This window comes from Elephantulus edwardii, unplaced genomic scaffold (genome assembly GCF_000299155.1).
Source record: "Elephantulus edwardii isolate Elephantulus edwardi_28Jun2011 unplaced genomic scaffold, EleEdw1.0 scaffold00057, whole genome shotgun sequence".
Taxonomy (NCBI): Eukaryota; Metazoa; Chordata; class Mammalia; order Macroscelidea; family Macroscelididae; genus Elephantulus; species Elephantulus edwardii.
Window position 1 is genome coordinate 9,230,973 of NW_006399807.1, and position 15,803 is coordinate 9,246,775.

The 15,803-nt window shown below is 46.4% G+C and overlaps 1 protein-coding gene across 1 annotated transcript in view; it reads right to left on the reverse strand.

Annotated features, from left to right (window-relative positions):
• Positions 1-12,883, reverse strand: part of CD247 (CD247 molecule) — a 17,986-nt gene extending 5,103 nt beyond the window's left edge. The window contains exons 1-3 of the mRNA XM_006887447.1: positions 12,852-12,883; positions 3,176-3,311; positions 2,227-2,283 (exon numbers count right to left, since the gene is read on the reverse strand). Coding sequence (XP_006887509.1) covers positions 2,227-2,283; positions 3,176-3,311; positions 12,852-12,883 — 225 coding nt within the window. The remainder of the gene's footprint in view (positions 1-2,226; positions 2,284-3,175; positions 3,312-12,851) is intronic.
• Positions 12,884-15,803: the final 2,920 nt, after the last annotated feature.

The window sequence follows — 15,803 nt, forward strand, 5'->3', positions numbered from 1 at the left end:
TGCGGTGCGGTGTGGTGCGATGTGGTGTGGTGCGGTGTGGTGTGGTGTGATGCGGTGCGGTGCGGTGTGGTGCGGTGCGGTGTGGTGTGATGTGGTGTGATGTGTTGTGGTGTGATGTGGTATCATGTGGTGTGGTGTGGTGTGGTGTGGTGTGATGTGTGTGTATGTGTGTGATGTTACTGTTTGTGCAACATGTGGGTGGGTGGGGGTGTGGGTAAGATGTGTGTGAGTGCATTTAAGTGTCTGTGTATGATGGACACTGTGTGTGTGAGATGTGTATAATGTATGTATGTGTATGTGATGTGTGTGGTTTAGGTGTGTATATGATGTGTGTTGTACATGTGTGGGGTATGTGATGGATGTGCGGGATGTGTTGTATACTGTGTGGGGATATGTGATGAATGTGGGGGGGTGTACATGTGTGGTGTATGTGATGGATGTGGGGGGGTGTTGTACATAGTGTATATGGTGTATGTGATGTGTGTGGGGTGTGTGGTGTGCGTATGATGTGTGGCGTGTATGTGATGTTTAGGTGTGTATGTGACACGTGGAGTATGCAGTGTGTGTGGTGTATACGAGGTTTGAGGTGTGTGGTGTTACATGTATGATGTATGGAGTATAAGGTGTGTGAACAGGAGCCAGTTATCATCTCAAAAGCCAAATGTTACCATGGCGTGAACAGTCACCCAAAGGCCACCAAGGGTTGCCTTTTCCTAGGCTGACTTTTACTTTTCCCAGGACAGGCTAATCTGCTAATGAGACATAACACATTCTTGATGAGGCTGGCCATCTTTCTCCTGAAGAGCTGGAGCTGTAGATGGCCCCAAACTTTCCGACCCCGGGCCTTTGCGTGAGCTGCAGCTCCCCACTGGCCGAGCCACCAGAGTGCCCCCATGAGAGATGTTATGCACCACAGAGTCAGAATAGACTGCAATGGGCTTATAGCTGACCCAGTGAGAGAAGTCACAGCAAAGAGATGCCAAGGCTCAGAGTGGGCCATTTGTTGTTATTTTGTTGTTGTTATGTGTTGTCGAGTCGTCTGCAACTCATAGGAACCCTATGTACAACAGCCCTAAACCCTGCTCTATCCTGTGCCAATCCCATTGCCTCTGACACACCCATCCCGATTACCCCAGTCACTGAATCAATCCACCTCCTAGAGGGCCTTCCCCTCCTGCGCTGTCCCTCCACCCTCCCAAGCATGAGGTCCCTCTCCAAGGACCAGTCCCTCTTTACAACATGTCCAAAGTATGTTAGAGCCTCAGGATCCTTGCCTCCAGGGAGCAGCCTGGTTTAACCCTCTCTAGGATGGATCTGTTTGTTTTCTTGGCAGTCCATTAGTGTAACCAAAATCCAACCGCACAGACAGTGGGGAGCAGCCTCCTGGCTCTGTATAGTTTCTAACAGTCTCTCCCTCTAAAACCCAAACACGGTTGTTTTGGCAAGTGCCCCCACGTGAGAACCCAGCTCCAGAGGTCTTTCTTGGCGGCAGTGGTAACAGAATCGGGCCTTGTCCCACGGCACTGCTGGACACTCAGCTAAGAGTTGGTTCCAAGTCGACAGCAATAAAGAAGTTAGGTGGCAAGTTTCTGCAGTCTAAAATGTACTAAATAGGTAATCATAATGCATGGATTGGGTGATTGAAATTCTGAAGTTTGAAACAAAGAAGAAAAGATATAGATGATGATGATAGATAGATGATAGGATATAGATAAATAGATAGATAGAACACATAGAGATAGAGAATAGATACAGATAGATTAGATAGATAGATCACATAGAGATAGAGAATAGATATAGATAGATGATAGATGATAGATAGATAGATAGATAGATAGATAGATAGATAGATAGATAGATGATAGATAGAAAGGAGAAAGGGAGAAGGAGAAGAGGAGGAGGAGGAGGAGGGAGAGGAGGAAGAAGAGGTGAAGGAAAAAGAAGAGGAAAAAGAGGAAGAGGAGGAAGAAGAAGTAGTAAATGGCAGCGTTTTAAACAGCCAGCCTCTGCAGACTTGATTTGTTGGGGGATCAGAAGTGGTGGTTTTCGTGCATTACGTAGTCCTTTCATCCTCACAGCAACAGGCAGGTCCCCCGTCATTTCACAGATTATAAACAGAACCTTGAATTGGTTTCCCTTTCCAGTGCACAGGGTTGACTGCAGCGAGGCCTGCCCCCTGCCCCATGGGGCCTGCTCTCCTCTGTACGCATGTGCAGCCTGACTTACGTTGTAGACCTGGCTGGATCCCTGCTGGGACACCTGTGCTTCTGGGCTCCCGCCAAACTGCAAAAGAAGAGCAATTACAGTCAGGCTGGCCCTGGACAGCAGAGCCATGCCCTGCCCCCTGGGGTGAGTGCTTCGCGGGCCCTCTCCTCCCGCCATGACAGAGTGTCCACGGTGCTGGCCCTGGACCTGCAGGGATGTGCGGGTGACTAGCGCGCTTGCACATGCACAGAAGTGCCAAGTTCGCAGCCCTTGGCCACCTTCTCTGAATGCTGAGCACAAGCCCAACTGGACCGTGGCTGCACAAGGTCCAGCCACCCGCCTTGGCCCTGGAGGGCAGGGTCAGTCCATCTTCTAGGTCCTGTTATCCAAAGTCTATGCACACTCTAGGCATGTTTTCTTTCGTTCCATCTGCCTGGGCCTCGGAGCACCAAGTTTTTAAGGATTCAGAGCTCTGGAAACAGAGCATCGAAGGCACAGTTTTTAAACCTAAAAAATGGAAATCCATAAAACCCACAGTTGAAACCTTGAAGCGATGACAGGGCGGGCACTGGAACCTTTCTAAACCTTCAGCCCACTCACCCCAGCTGCTCCAGAAACTGTGAAGTCTGCAAAAGGCCATGGCAAATCCCTGCTCCCGGCCAGCCTGCCATCACAGATCAGCCGAGAGGAAGACAGGCATGACCCAGAACTGGCCCCGGGTGATGTGGCAGGAGTGGTGCGGAAGCTGATCTCCTGGGATGTTCTGAAGTGAACACGCATCCTCACAAGACCCCACACCAGCCTCTCCTGCCCACACTGCAGGGTTCGGGGGCCCAGTCCACCCCCTATGCAGCCTGATGGCCCCCCGGCCGCCCACGGACAACCAGCTTTCCTCACTAACACAGATCAAGGCTGACCTTGCACCGGCTACGGCCGCACATTCACCCTAGGCCCCCAGGGTAGTACTCACCTTGGCTCTCAGGAACAGGGCAGTGACCACGATGCCGTAGAGGAAGAGGATCCCATCCAGCAGGTAGCAGAGTTTGGGGTCCAGCAGGCCGAAGCTCTGCGCCTCTGTTGCCAAGAAATAAGACTGGTCAGGCAGGCTAGGACAGATCTAGGCAGACTAGTGACAAATCCACTCCCCTGTGACTTACAGCCTCTGAATATCTCCTGGAGGGTCAGCTGTGAGTCGATTCTGATTTGACACACATAACAATATGGGAGTGAGGTATTACGGGGTTGGGGAAAGAGGCGCATTAAATATTTTGTTTAAAAGAAAGATCACTGTACTCGGATTGAGGTGTAGACTTTAGCCTTGACGGAATTTTCTAACACATACGCATGACGCAATTCAACCTGTAAAGCAGAGGAGGGACTGTGTGTTGGTGTGTGTCTCGCTCCACCGCCACAGAGCAGCAGTCCTAGGTCGCATTGGGAAGAGCCTGTCTCTACCGAGTCTGGGGCGCCCTCTGCTGACTGCCTGTTCATGTAGGCCGGTGCAGAAGGAGTGGAGCATCTGACTGGAGTGTGGTCTTGTTTTCCTTTGCTGTTAGGGGCCAGTGAGGTTATGAACAGCTGATAGGAACCTGCTCTATTCTGTTGCATTCTCAGGACTTCTGTCATGCTGCACTGTTACAGTCACTGTGTCAGTCTATCTGTGTGGTTTTCTTTAAACCCGCCTCACCTGCTGCCTCTGCTAAGCAGAATAAAAGTTACATTTCTTTAGCATTAACTCTTTGCTGGACACTTTTTCTCAGTGTAAAAGTTTAATAATTTTAATAATAATAGTAATAATAATAATAAATAATAATTAAAAATCTCTGCCACATCATCAGGAAACTGAGGCCCAGAGAGCTCAGCATCACCCAGGAGCTAAGAACATGAGATGCCAGCTTAGGCTTAAGCTTGCCACTGTCCCTCCTCCCCTCTCCTCCCACTTACTCTTCAGTACACGTTGCTGGTCATCCCCACACACCATGGAGCTTGTGCCCAGTGTCCCTGTCCCTGATGACCACTAATCCAGGACCCTCCCAGCCCAAAGCAGCTGATCTAACACCCTCCCACCCCCAGATTTCTACTCAGAAACTATGGATGGCCCAGTCACTCCAGAAAGGTTCACACTCCCTGTCAATGCCCGGATTTGACTCTGTCTAACCAGCGGGCCGGCTCCCACCACGTCTACCCTCGCCCCCTCCTAACATCATGATGCCTTGTCTTCATTGGATACATTAGTTCCTTGCTCGCGCGCGCGCGCGCGCACACACACACACACACACACACACACACACATTCCCGACCACTGCTAGCTCCATCCCTTCCACTAACACCCGCAGATATCAGACTTGTGTCCCACCCACCTTTGCCCACCTTGCAGTGCTGTGCGATGATGTGGGTGCAAGAGCTTATCTCCCAAACCCAAATCCACTGCCACCCAGTCAGTTCTGACTCACAGTAACCCTCTATTGGATTTTCAAGACAGCAAATCTTTAGGGAAGAGACTGCCCATCTTTTACCCTCTAAGCAGCTGATGGATTTGAACCACTGACCTTTTGGTTAGCAGCCCAACACAGTACACGGTATGCCGCAAGAACTCCTTTCCTCCATATTGTCTACAAACATGACTTGCAGAGACCACGAGGTGCCCCTCCCTCTAAAGCGTGTATATGTACACACTGCAGCTGCATCGGAGATCAGGGAAAGTGGCGGGCATTCATTCGATAGCTTGGGGTTCTCGGGCTGAACATCGGTGATGAGGAAGAAGCTGGAGGCCAGCCCCGGGCTGCCCTGCCCTCTGGCCCTGATGCAGCCCCTGAAAGTCAGTGCTGAACGAAGACTTCTTCAGCCTCTGGGGAAGCAAGGAGGAAAAGGGGGGGAGCGAACGGAAGGTCCCCCAGAAGACTGGCCAGTCCCCAGTGAAGGCCACCACCGCAGAGGCCGTTTTTCTTCCTCGGACTGGAGAGGAGGTGTCAGCTGCAATTTACGGGGGTGTTTGAGATTCAGAAAAAGGACGGGGAGAAAATGGCTCAGCCTGTCCCATAAAATGAGAAGAGAAAAATTACTGGTCAGTAAATTTAGAGCAAATCAGAGGAAATATTTCTTTGTGCTGTGCAGAGTCAGCACAGCGGGGTGCAGGGAGATGGGGTGCCTCCACAGATAAGTAATAGGGACGTGGCTTTTCTTTCTTGTAAAGAGCAGCACAGAGGTACAGCGGTACAGCGGTACAGCGATGACTAGCGTGCTCTGTTTGGCGGGGGAGGGTCTCCGCGTAGGGAGCCCTTCCCCCGACTCCTAGCTGTGCCCTGCTCGGGGGCGGGGCCCAGAAAGTTCCATCCACCTGGGGACCCTAATTCTATGATGTAGTTGATTAATCGTTTATTGGACTGTTGGCCATCAAGAACCCTAGATTGGGCGTCCTCAGTGGACAGTAGTTCCTTCCCTGCCACTTGCTGGCTGTGCTCTGAACCTTAGAGGATATGTTAATTTACCTAAAGGGTAGAGCTGTGGTGACCTACTGGCAAGAAGCTGCGCTGCAATAGCAAAGGCACGGGGTTCGAGGTTCTGCGGGAGGACGGGCAGCCTCTCTCCTCTCACCCCAAGGCCAGCCTGTGTCCCTTTTCCCCCCCACATTTTTGTTGGGAGGCAGCTTCAAGAAGATTCCGATGTGTCACAGAGTACAGCTTCCCCACTCGGAGGAGCTCTGACTTTCTGGGTTGGAGAGTGTGGCCACATTGGAGGTGGAGAGCTGCAGCACCACACAGACGCAGCCAACATTTGACAGAACAAGTGAAAAGGAGTCTCAAATTTCCATAAAAATACAGCGATACCTTCCAACAAAGGTAAAAGCACAGAGAAAAAGAAAGACACTGATGAAACTTCAGCCCTTCTCCGACTCTGTAATTTTTGTGCACATGATTTAATTTCTCTAGCCTATTTTTCCTCATCTGTAAAATGGCAACAACAGTACCTTTCCTCTTAGAGGGTCTATTATTTTATCACTAATGAGTCAGAACCGACTCATAACTCCCCCCGCCCCCCCGTGGGTTTCTGAGGCTGTCACAGGAGAAGATTGCCCATCTTTCTCCCACAGGGCCGCTGGTGGATTCGAACCAGCAGAGAGGCTTGGCTTTAGGTTAGCAGTGCAGCTCCCATCTGCACCCCCAGATCTCCCTCCACAACGCACAGACCCTCACCGCTGTGCAGCTGGAACAGATGCATAACTGAGCCTCCAGTACATTTCCAAGGCTTTCAATCACATGATTGCCCTTCTTTCTCCCAAGAAGCTGCTGGTGGATTTGAACAACCAGAGAGGATCAGCTTTGGGTTAGCAGCACAACTCCTTACTGCGTAAGCTCTCTAAATGGAGGAGCTAACTTAGTAGGGGGGTATCAGGAGTAAAAACCAAATCATTCCTATAGGGTAGAGAACTTGGGATATGACAGTCACTGGGTGGCACTGAATAGAGTTCAGCTCATTGCTACCTCGTATGTGTAGGGTAAAACTGCTCCACAGAGGGTAGAAAACAGTTAGCCAGACCTTCTTCTGAAGCACTTCTGAGAGGGTTCAAATTGCTGACCTCTTGGCTAGATACCAGAAGGAACGCCAGGCAGCCAGAGACAGACCGCAGAGTATATATCCATTATTTACTACCTAAAAAGAGGTCTAAAAATGTCAGTCTTCAAGGAAGCAATTGGTCCACAGGAGTAATAGCCCCCATGAGCTCCCATCGTCCTCTAGCCTGACACCAGATGAACTAGATGGGGCCCAGCTACCACTACCAACCACAACCAGAGACACAAGAGAAGGGCTCGGTTCAAATGGCAGAAAAATACGGAACAAAACTCATTCCATAAACAAAACCACCAAACTTACTAGACTGATAGAATCTAGAGGTATATCCAAGCCTATTGTCCTAAGACACACTTTTAAACTGTGAACTAAAGCCACTTCCACAGGTCATCTTTCAGACAAATAATAGATTAGCCTATAAAACAACAGCTTGACACACCTTAGACAGACGGGCCAGATACATGAAGGCCCATGTTCATGGCAGCATTGTTTATAATAACAATGAGACTGAAACCACCCAAGTGTCCAACAAAAGACAACTGGGAAAAGAAACTATGGTACTTTTACACAATGGATTACTATGTCACACTAAAAAAATATTCATGACACACTGCATGAAACAGATGCATCTAGAAGGCATAATGCTGTGAGTCAGTGACAACAGAACACTATTATAGATACTATTATTCTATTACAGAACACGATTCTAGAACAATAGACCACTATTATATAAAGCTAAGGAATCTCTAGGTAAGGAGGTATGGAATTGCACTGCCAACACAAAGGCAAGTGGTTCAAATCCACAAGGTGCTTCATGGGAGACAGATAGGCAATCTCCTCCAGTGCAATCTACAGCCTTTGAAAACCCACCGGAGGGTCAGCTTTGAGTCAGTTCCAACTTGATGGCACATAACAACATAAAAAGCTAAGGAAAGGTCTCCCCTGAGAAGTAATTTTCATTTAATGACCCATGCCTTCAGAAGCACCTAGACACAGACGCTTCCTTTTCCACAGTGCAGCCTTTCAAGCCCCATCCACGTGCAGCTGGTCACCATCAGACTGCAAAGCACTTTAATATGTCCTGTAAGAGTAAGTGCTGTCAAGGGAGATGGAATAGAGTCTAAGACCTGAACCTGCTGTTTAACCGGCTGTAGAACCATGGAAGAATCACACCATCTTCTCTGGATGTATGACACAGAAATGGAGTATTCTTGATACCTGTTGCTGTGTACCATCTAGTTGGAACCGACCCATGGCTGACCTTCCAGCGAATTTTCAAAGGCTGTAAATCACACAGAAGGAGATTGTTCACCTTTTTTTCCCACAGAGCAGCTGGTGGATTAAAACCTCATATCTTTGTGTTGGCAATTCCTTACCACCAAACTACCAGAAATACTTTATGAGTTTTACACACACACACACACACACACACATATGTATGTGTATATATATTAATTTATATATATATATATATATGCGGAGGGTCAAGGACTGCAGCCTTCTATATGGACTGAGGCTCAATGTCAAGAAGACAAAAATTCTCACCACTGGACCAATTGGTAGCATCAGGATGGATGGTGAAGAGACTGAGATTGCTCACAGCTTCAGTTTGCTCGGCTCCACGGTCAACACTCTTGGCACCAGTAGCCAGGAAATAAAAAAACGTATTGCGATGGGAAAGTCCGCAGTTAGGGACCTCTCTAAAGTACTCAAGAGCAATGGTGTCTCTCTGGAGACTAAGGTGCGCCTGATACAGGTCATGGTTTTTGCAATCACTTGTTATGCATCCGAGAGTTGGACAATGACTAGGGAGGATAGAAGGAGAATTGATGCCTTTGAGCTGTGGTGCTGGAGAAGAGTATTGAATGTACCGTGGACTGCCAAGAAAACAAATAGATTCATCCTGGAGAGGGTTAAACCAGGCTGCTCCTTGGAGGCAAGGATTCTGGGGCTTCGCCTGACATACTTTGGACATGTTGTAAGGAGAGACAGGTCTTTAGAGAGGGACATCATGCTGGGTAGAGTGGAGGGACAGCGCAGGAGGTGGATTGATTCAGTGACTGGGGTAATCGGGATGGGTGAGTCAGAGGCAATGAGATTGGCACAGGATAGAGCAGGGTTTAGGGCTGTTGTACATAGGGTCGCTATGAGTCGCAAACGACTCGACGGCACATAACAACAACAACAACAATTAATTTTATATAAATGTGAATTATATATGCAGAACAGATTATTCTGGAGGTTGGGCTCTATGAGGAGGAATGTGGCATCAGGATTGGAGGAAGACTCATCAACAACCTATGTTTTGCTTGCTGAAACTGATTTAGACCTGAAGTGTTTGCTGTAGAAGGTTAAGGACAGAAATCTTCAATATGGATTGAAGCTCAACATCAAGAAGACAAAGATTCTCACCATGATAGATGAAGGAGAGATTGAGGTTGTTAATTACAGTTTGCTTGGCTCTACAATCAACACTCTTGGAACCAGAAGTCAGCAAATCAAGAGGGTAAGTAACTAACTGTGAAGACCACTGGGAAAAGCTGCTGTCAGGGACCACTCCAGAGAACTGAGAAGCAATAATGTCAGTCTAGAGACTAAGGTGCACCTGATCCAGACCATGTTCTTCATAGTTACTTACTATGCATCAAAGAGCTGGACAATGACTAAAGATGACAGAAGATGAATTGATACCTTTGAGTTGTGGTGCTGAATAAGAGTCTTTAACATACCATAGACCACTAAGAAAACATATAGGTCTGTCTTGGAGAAAGGGAAACCAAGTTTCTTCCTGGAGGCTAGGATTTTGAAGCTCCTTCTCACATACTTTGGGCACGTGGCCAGGAGAGACCAGTGCTTGAAGAAGGACATCATGCTCAAAAGGGTGGAGGACAGCACCAGAGAGGAAGACTCCAGGTGAGATGGATTAATACAGTGACTGGGACAATGGGAGTAGGTGGGTCAGAGTCAGTGAGATTGGCTCGGACAGGGCAGGCTTCAGAGATGTTGTACAAAGAGTCGCTATAGGTTTCAGGTGACTCAACGGCACATAACAACAACAACAAGAACATGTGAATGATAGATAAATGTGAATTATATGTATATATCTATCTCTCTTTATCTATCTATCATCTATCTATCTATCTATCTATCTATCTATCTATCTATCTATCTAGTTGAACTAGTGACAAGAAGCTGCGCTATAATATCAAAGTCCCAAAGGCATGCGCTTGGAGACCACCAGCTGCTCCCCAGGAGAAGGATGGGCAGTCTCCTCCTGTGTGTTAACTGCCTCTGAAAACCCACCGGAGGGTCAGCTATGAGTCAGCTGTGACTCTGTGATACATAACAGCAACAACAAATATATACACAACAGATCCCTCTCTCTCTCTCTCTCTCCTATATCAGATTTTCCCAGTGCAATTCATCTTGATTTGCTGACTGCTGGTGCCAAGAGTTCTTTTATACTTTATGGAGGTTTACTCTGGCCTGGCTGGTTGGTGCTGAATGTGGGCTGGAAGCCTCTTGTTGGAGCCAATAAGAGACTGATGTGTAGGTTGGGGATTTTTGAAATTCATTTTAGTTTTAGTTGTGTTTTAAATAAACATTGTCTTATGTGTTATGACGCTGTACTCTTATGTCACTATACTGAGGTAACTTGGGACTGCTGTGATACTGAATTGTTTGCTAGTGGTGCTTCAAATTCCATAATTGTTATACGTGGTTGACAATGTTTGGTGGAGCTGACAGATTAAGACAGGCTTGGAAGCAGGAGGTATCCACTTCCTAAATATACCTGTCAAAACTCTATGAACTTTGAGAAAAATTATAGTTATAGAAGAGGTTTAAAGTCTTTTGTTTTTAGGGTCACTATTTAAAGACATGTAGCAACAACATATATCGCCAGGCCCTTGTCTCCATTTTGGAGTTGGGTGAAGTGGCTGGACTCTGTAAGATGGTGTTCTTGTTTTAGTTGAGTATCTGTGTGAATTGTGTGGGTGTTTTTTATTTAAGCTACTTGTTTAGAGGCAACAAAACCTCTTGGAGGGCCCTTATATTTAAGAGTTGGGCCTATTTTTTTTATTATTTTATTATTTTTTGTGTGTGTGTACCGTCAAATCAGATCTGACTGGTACAGGAGGAGATTGTCCCTCCTTTCCCGGCAGAGCATCTGATGGATTTGAACCATGGGCCTCTGGGATTGCAGTGCAGCTTCTTGACACTAGGCCACCAGAACTCCCCTAAATTGGGCCTATTTTAATCCCTTGTTAATATATTTTAGAGGAACATTCTTCTAAGTCATACAGCACTCTGGTCAATTTGCTGTGCTGAGATAATCTGGGTTTGCTGTGACAATGACTCTTATGTCATTGGGGTCTCAAATGCCATAATGGAACAACTGTGCCATATTGTTGTTGCTAAGTGCTGTCGAGTCGCAGGCGACTCATAGCCACCCTATGAAGGAGAGCCCTTGACGCTTGGGTGCCTCTCATCCTCTCTCCAGGTTCATAGGGTTTTCGGAGGCAAGTTATTATGGAAGTGAATACCACTCCTCATTCCAAGCTTGTTTTAATTGGGGAGCTCCACCCCACTCTTTGTCCGCATTGGGTAACCAGCCATTAACGCATTTGACACTTCAGTGTCACAGTAGCAGTACAATAGAACTAGAAAAAAAAATTTAAAAAAAAATAGGTGTGCCAAATACCATAATAGCTCCCCATTGCAGGCAGTGTTTGGTGGAGTTCCCAGACCGATTCAGGTTTCGAAGCAGAAGTGGCATCCACTTCGTAAACCACATGTCTCTGGAAACTATGAACTTGGAGAAACAATGATAGTTATAGAAAGACTTTAGGATTTGGGACCCTTGTATTTCAAAGTCAGTTAGGCCTGAGGGTCTAGTGTTATTTTAATTTGGAGAAACATCCTTCTAAGTTGTACAGCACTCCTCTGTCAGTTTGCTGCACTGAGGTAATCTGGGTTTGCTGTGATGCTGAACCTTGTGCCACTGGGGGGTCAAATGCCATAATGGCTGCCCATGGTGAACAGTGTTTGGTGGATCTTCCAATTTAAGACAGGGTTGGAAGCAGGAGTGGCATCCATTTCCTAAACCACATGCCTCTGGAAACTCCATGAACTAGGAGAAATGATGATAGTTATAGAAAGGCTTCAGGCCTTTTGTTTATAGGGTTAATATGAGCCATGCTCGAGTAAATGGCAATCAATAACCATATATATATACACAGAGAGAGAGAGAGAGGGAGAGAGAAGAATTGCATTGATATTAAGAACAAAAGCCTGGGATTCAGGTGGGAGCAGCAGTTTCTAAGGCCCATGACCTTCCTCCCTTTGTACCCCTAATCTTGGGCTGAGCCCCACCCCCAGCCCCAGCTTCCACTAGTAATGACAGTTCAGGCTAAGTGTTGAGAAAACAGGAAGTCACATGTTCTCAGGAAGGCAGCAACAGCTTTGGGTGCTTGTGCTGGGCAGAATGTCAGGGTGATGCCCAGCCTGCTGGTCACAGCACTACGGGCACTCAGACCTCCTCCTCTGTACTCATGTTTGTATGTGGGTGGGTGTTTCTCTCTTTCATTGAGCGAATAATTTGCACCGCGGCAGAGAAAATCTAGGCCAGACACACAAAACAACAATCACAATCACTAGTTTAAGATTTGTTCAGTGCCAGGACCCACATGTGAATTTTCTCACTGCATCCTGATAATGACTCTTGTAGATTCTTTGAACTAAAGAGCCTGTTGTTGTCAAATTGATTTCGATTCATGGGACCTCATATGTGTCAGGGTGGACTGGGCCCCACAGCATTTTTCAGTGGTTAATTTTAGGACAGTGACTTGCCAGGCATTTCTTCTGAGGCATCTGCAGATCGAGTTGTACCTCCAAACTTCATTCAGCAGACAAGGCCCTTCATTGTTTGTGCTAGCCTGGGACATGGTGGCTTAGAATTGACTCTATGGCAACATTTTTTTAAAAAAACATTGAGTTTCCAACTACAAAAACTGAGACTTAGAGGTTTAGAGTCCACATTTTTATTCACTATCATGTGTTGACCTTGGGCAACTTACCAGTTGTCAAGGCTGGGGAGATAGGTCCCCATCGGGCTTGGGTCTTTGCTTCTCCAAGGATCGAACTGTAATTAGCAGGTGACATTCTGATTCTACACTTGTTTCCTTAAGGGGATTATTGTTGTTGTTAGGTGCCATCGTGTCGTAGATGATTCATAGCGACCCTATGAACAAACGACCTGAGCACTGCTCATAGAGTTTCCAGAGGCAAGCCATTTCGGAAGTGGATGTCTCTCCTTCTGTGACAGGGCCTAAGATTGGGTGATGCTGTGGGGACATGGCCTGTTCTGGAGAAACCTCCATTCTCTGCCAGCATTCACCCCAGTATAGAGTTCCTCATGTCTTCCCAAAAGTGAACCTCCTTCTACTGAGAGGCTGCAAATTCATCCATGCTTCAGCTCATCCATCCATCACTCATTAACACATATTAACTCCTAAGGAGAACGACCATGGCCCTTAAACTCTCTTCAGGACTGGAACTGAACTTGTCCCCATGGCCCAATGTGCAGTCAAACAATAAACCAGCCTATAAAGGGAACAGTATTATCACATTCATATACATTCTCTGGAACAGCCAACTATGGAGACCCAAAGGGCATTTGCCCGGAGATAAGGCTCAGAGGCAGGAAAGGATAGGGAAGATGCACGAGCAGGAAAAGTAAACACAGGGAGGAAGCCGGAAGAGTGCTGCTACACTGCGGAGATTGCCATCAGGGTCACAAAGCAAAGTGTGTAGGAAGTGCTGAGTGGAAAAGCAATTTGCTCTATAAAATTTCACTTCAATCACAATAAAAAATGAAACACACACATGCGTGCACACCCCATATACACATTTGGCCACCAAGCCTTGCTTTCCTTCTCCAAAAACAGCCACATAAATAACTCTTAACTTCAGGGTTATAGTAAGGAGGAGACATTCCCCACACAAGCCTGGCACACAGTAGGCCTCAAAGCACAGTGGCGGCAACGGTAATTAAGTGTTGGTGCTGCACAAGGCAATTTCACAGCCAAGCAAAGAGGTGTCTTGACAAAACATTAAAACTGGAGGACTTAAAACAACAGAATACATTTTCTCACTGTCCTGGACGTCAGAAGTCTGAAATCAAGCTGTCAGCAAAGCCGTGCTCCCTCAGAAGGATCTAGGGGAAGTCCTCCTTTGCCTCTTCTGAGCTTCTGGCATTTTCTGGTAATTCCTGATTTATAGATGCATACTTTCACTCAGCCTGCTTTCACACAGCTCTCTCTTCATACACTCTGTTTCTCACAGTCATCTCCCCTTGTATCAGTGTCTCTTCTCCTTTATAATGACACATCTCTAATGGGATCAGGACTCCTCTTACATGGATATGATCAAATGATGGGAAATCTCTTCTCAGGCAATTTATAACCACTGAGGGTGAGCTATGAGTCAGTTCTGACTCCAAAGCAATGAGTGACGTTCAAGTTAACTGACAGCATCTTCAAGGAACCTGTTTCCAAGCAAGATCACATTCAGAGATACAAAGGGCTAGGACTTCAACATCTCTTTCTGGGGGATACAATTCAACCCATAAAAGGAGTGAACAGATCTTTATAAAAGAGGGATGCACAGGACGCTGAAAAAAAACACAGATACAGGCCTCTCATGGGGAAACAAGGCCTATCATGTCATGCGACAGCACTCTGTAACGCGATGCAAACTCGGATTCCTGCTGTCCAGTCAGTTCTGATTCATGGTGACTCTGTAGGAATTCGAGGGCTATAAATGAAACAGCAGGAGACTGCCCATCTTTCTCCTGAGGAATCACGGGTGGACTGGGACCTCTGGAGACTCACAGCTTGGGCTTAGCAGCACAGCTCGCTGTGGTACCCCAGCAACCCCCAGTGCAGTGACCGTCAAATGACCTCCTTGATGAACAACTGGCAGGTTTCAGTTCCCTTCACCTATCTGCCTATCAGCTCCAAAAAGCCAGTACACAAGTTGCTCATTTAACTAGTAAATGCTTGTGTGCTAGCCATAGATAGTATCAGCATTATAGATAACAGGTATAGATAGAGATGCTATAAAGTCATATAACAAGAGATGCAGATGCTATAGATAGAGGTGCTACAGATGCAGATGACAGAGAAACAGATGCTGTAGATATAGGTGATATAGATGACTTAGGCACACAGCTGCCTCCAGGGACAGAGGCTGTAACAGTGGTTGTATAAAACGCCTGCACCAAATATTTTCAGTTTGCACTATTCTTACTATACTTGATATCGTTTGATCCTAATAATGGCTGAGTGAAGCACGTTAGCAGACCTTAATAGCTCCACTTTGCAGATAAAGAGACGGGAGGCCAGAAAGGTGGAGTAATACTTCCTACCTCAGGTCATGCAGCACATAACCTGTCAGAAGCCAGGTCTTGCCAGACTCTTCTTCTTCCAAACATAGTACTTCCTCTCACATCATGTTCTTGAACCATTATTGTAGAAATAGAAAAATAACTAGTAAAATGTGCATAAAGATCCATGGGGTGGGGGAAGCAGAGATGTAAGGATAGGCAGGGGGAAATCACAAGGTCACACAATTTGGTGGGTAGAGGGAGGGGTAGGTAAAAGAAATAGAAAAGATCCAAAGGGGATCTGGTAATGGTTGGTATAGCTCAATGATGACTAATTTTAGAAAATATTATGAATAGGAATGATTGTATGAAACACAATGTGAATGTAGGATCCTATGAAGCACGATGTACATGAATTTTATTAGCAAACCAATATAAAATGAAAATTAAAGAATAACAACACCCATCAAGAAATGAATGGTTAGAGAAGCTGTGGCATATTCACATAATGGAATTTACGCCGCACTTGAAAACAAGGAACTCATAAAATATTATACAGAATGAGTGACCCCAGAGGACATTATGTTGAGTGAAATATTTCAGTCGCAAAAGGACAAATACTGAATAATACTGCTATTATAAA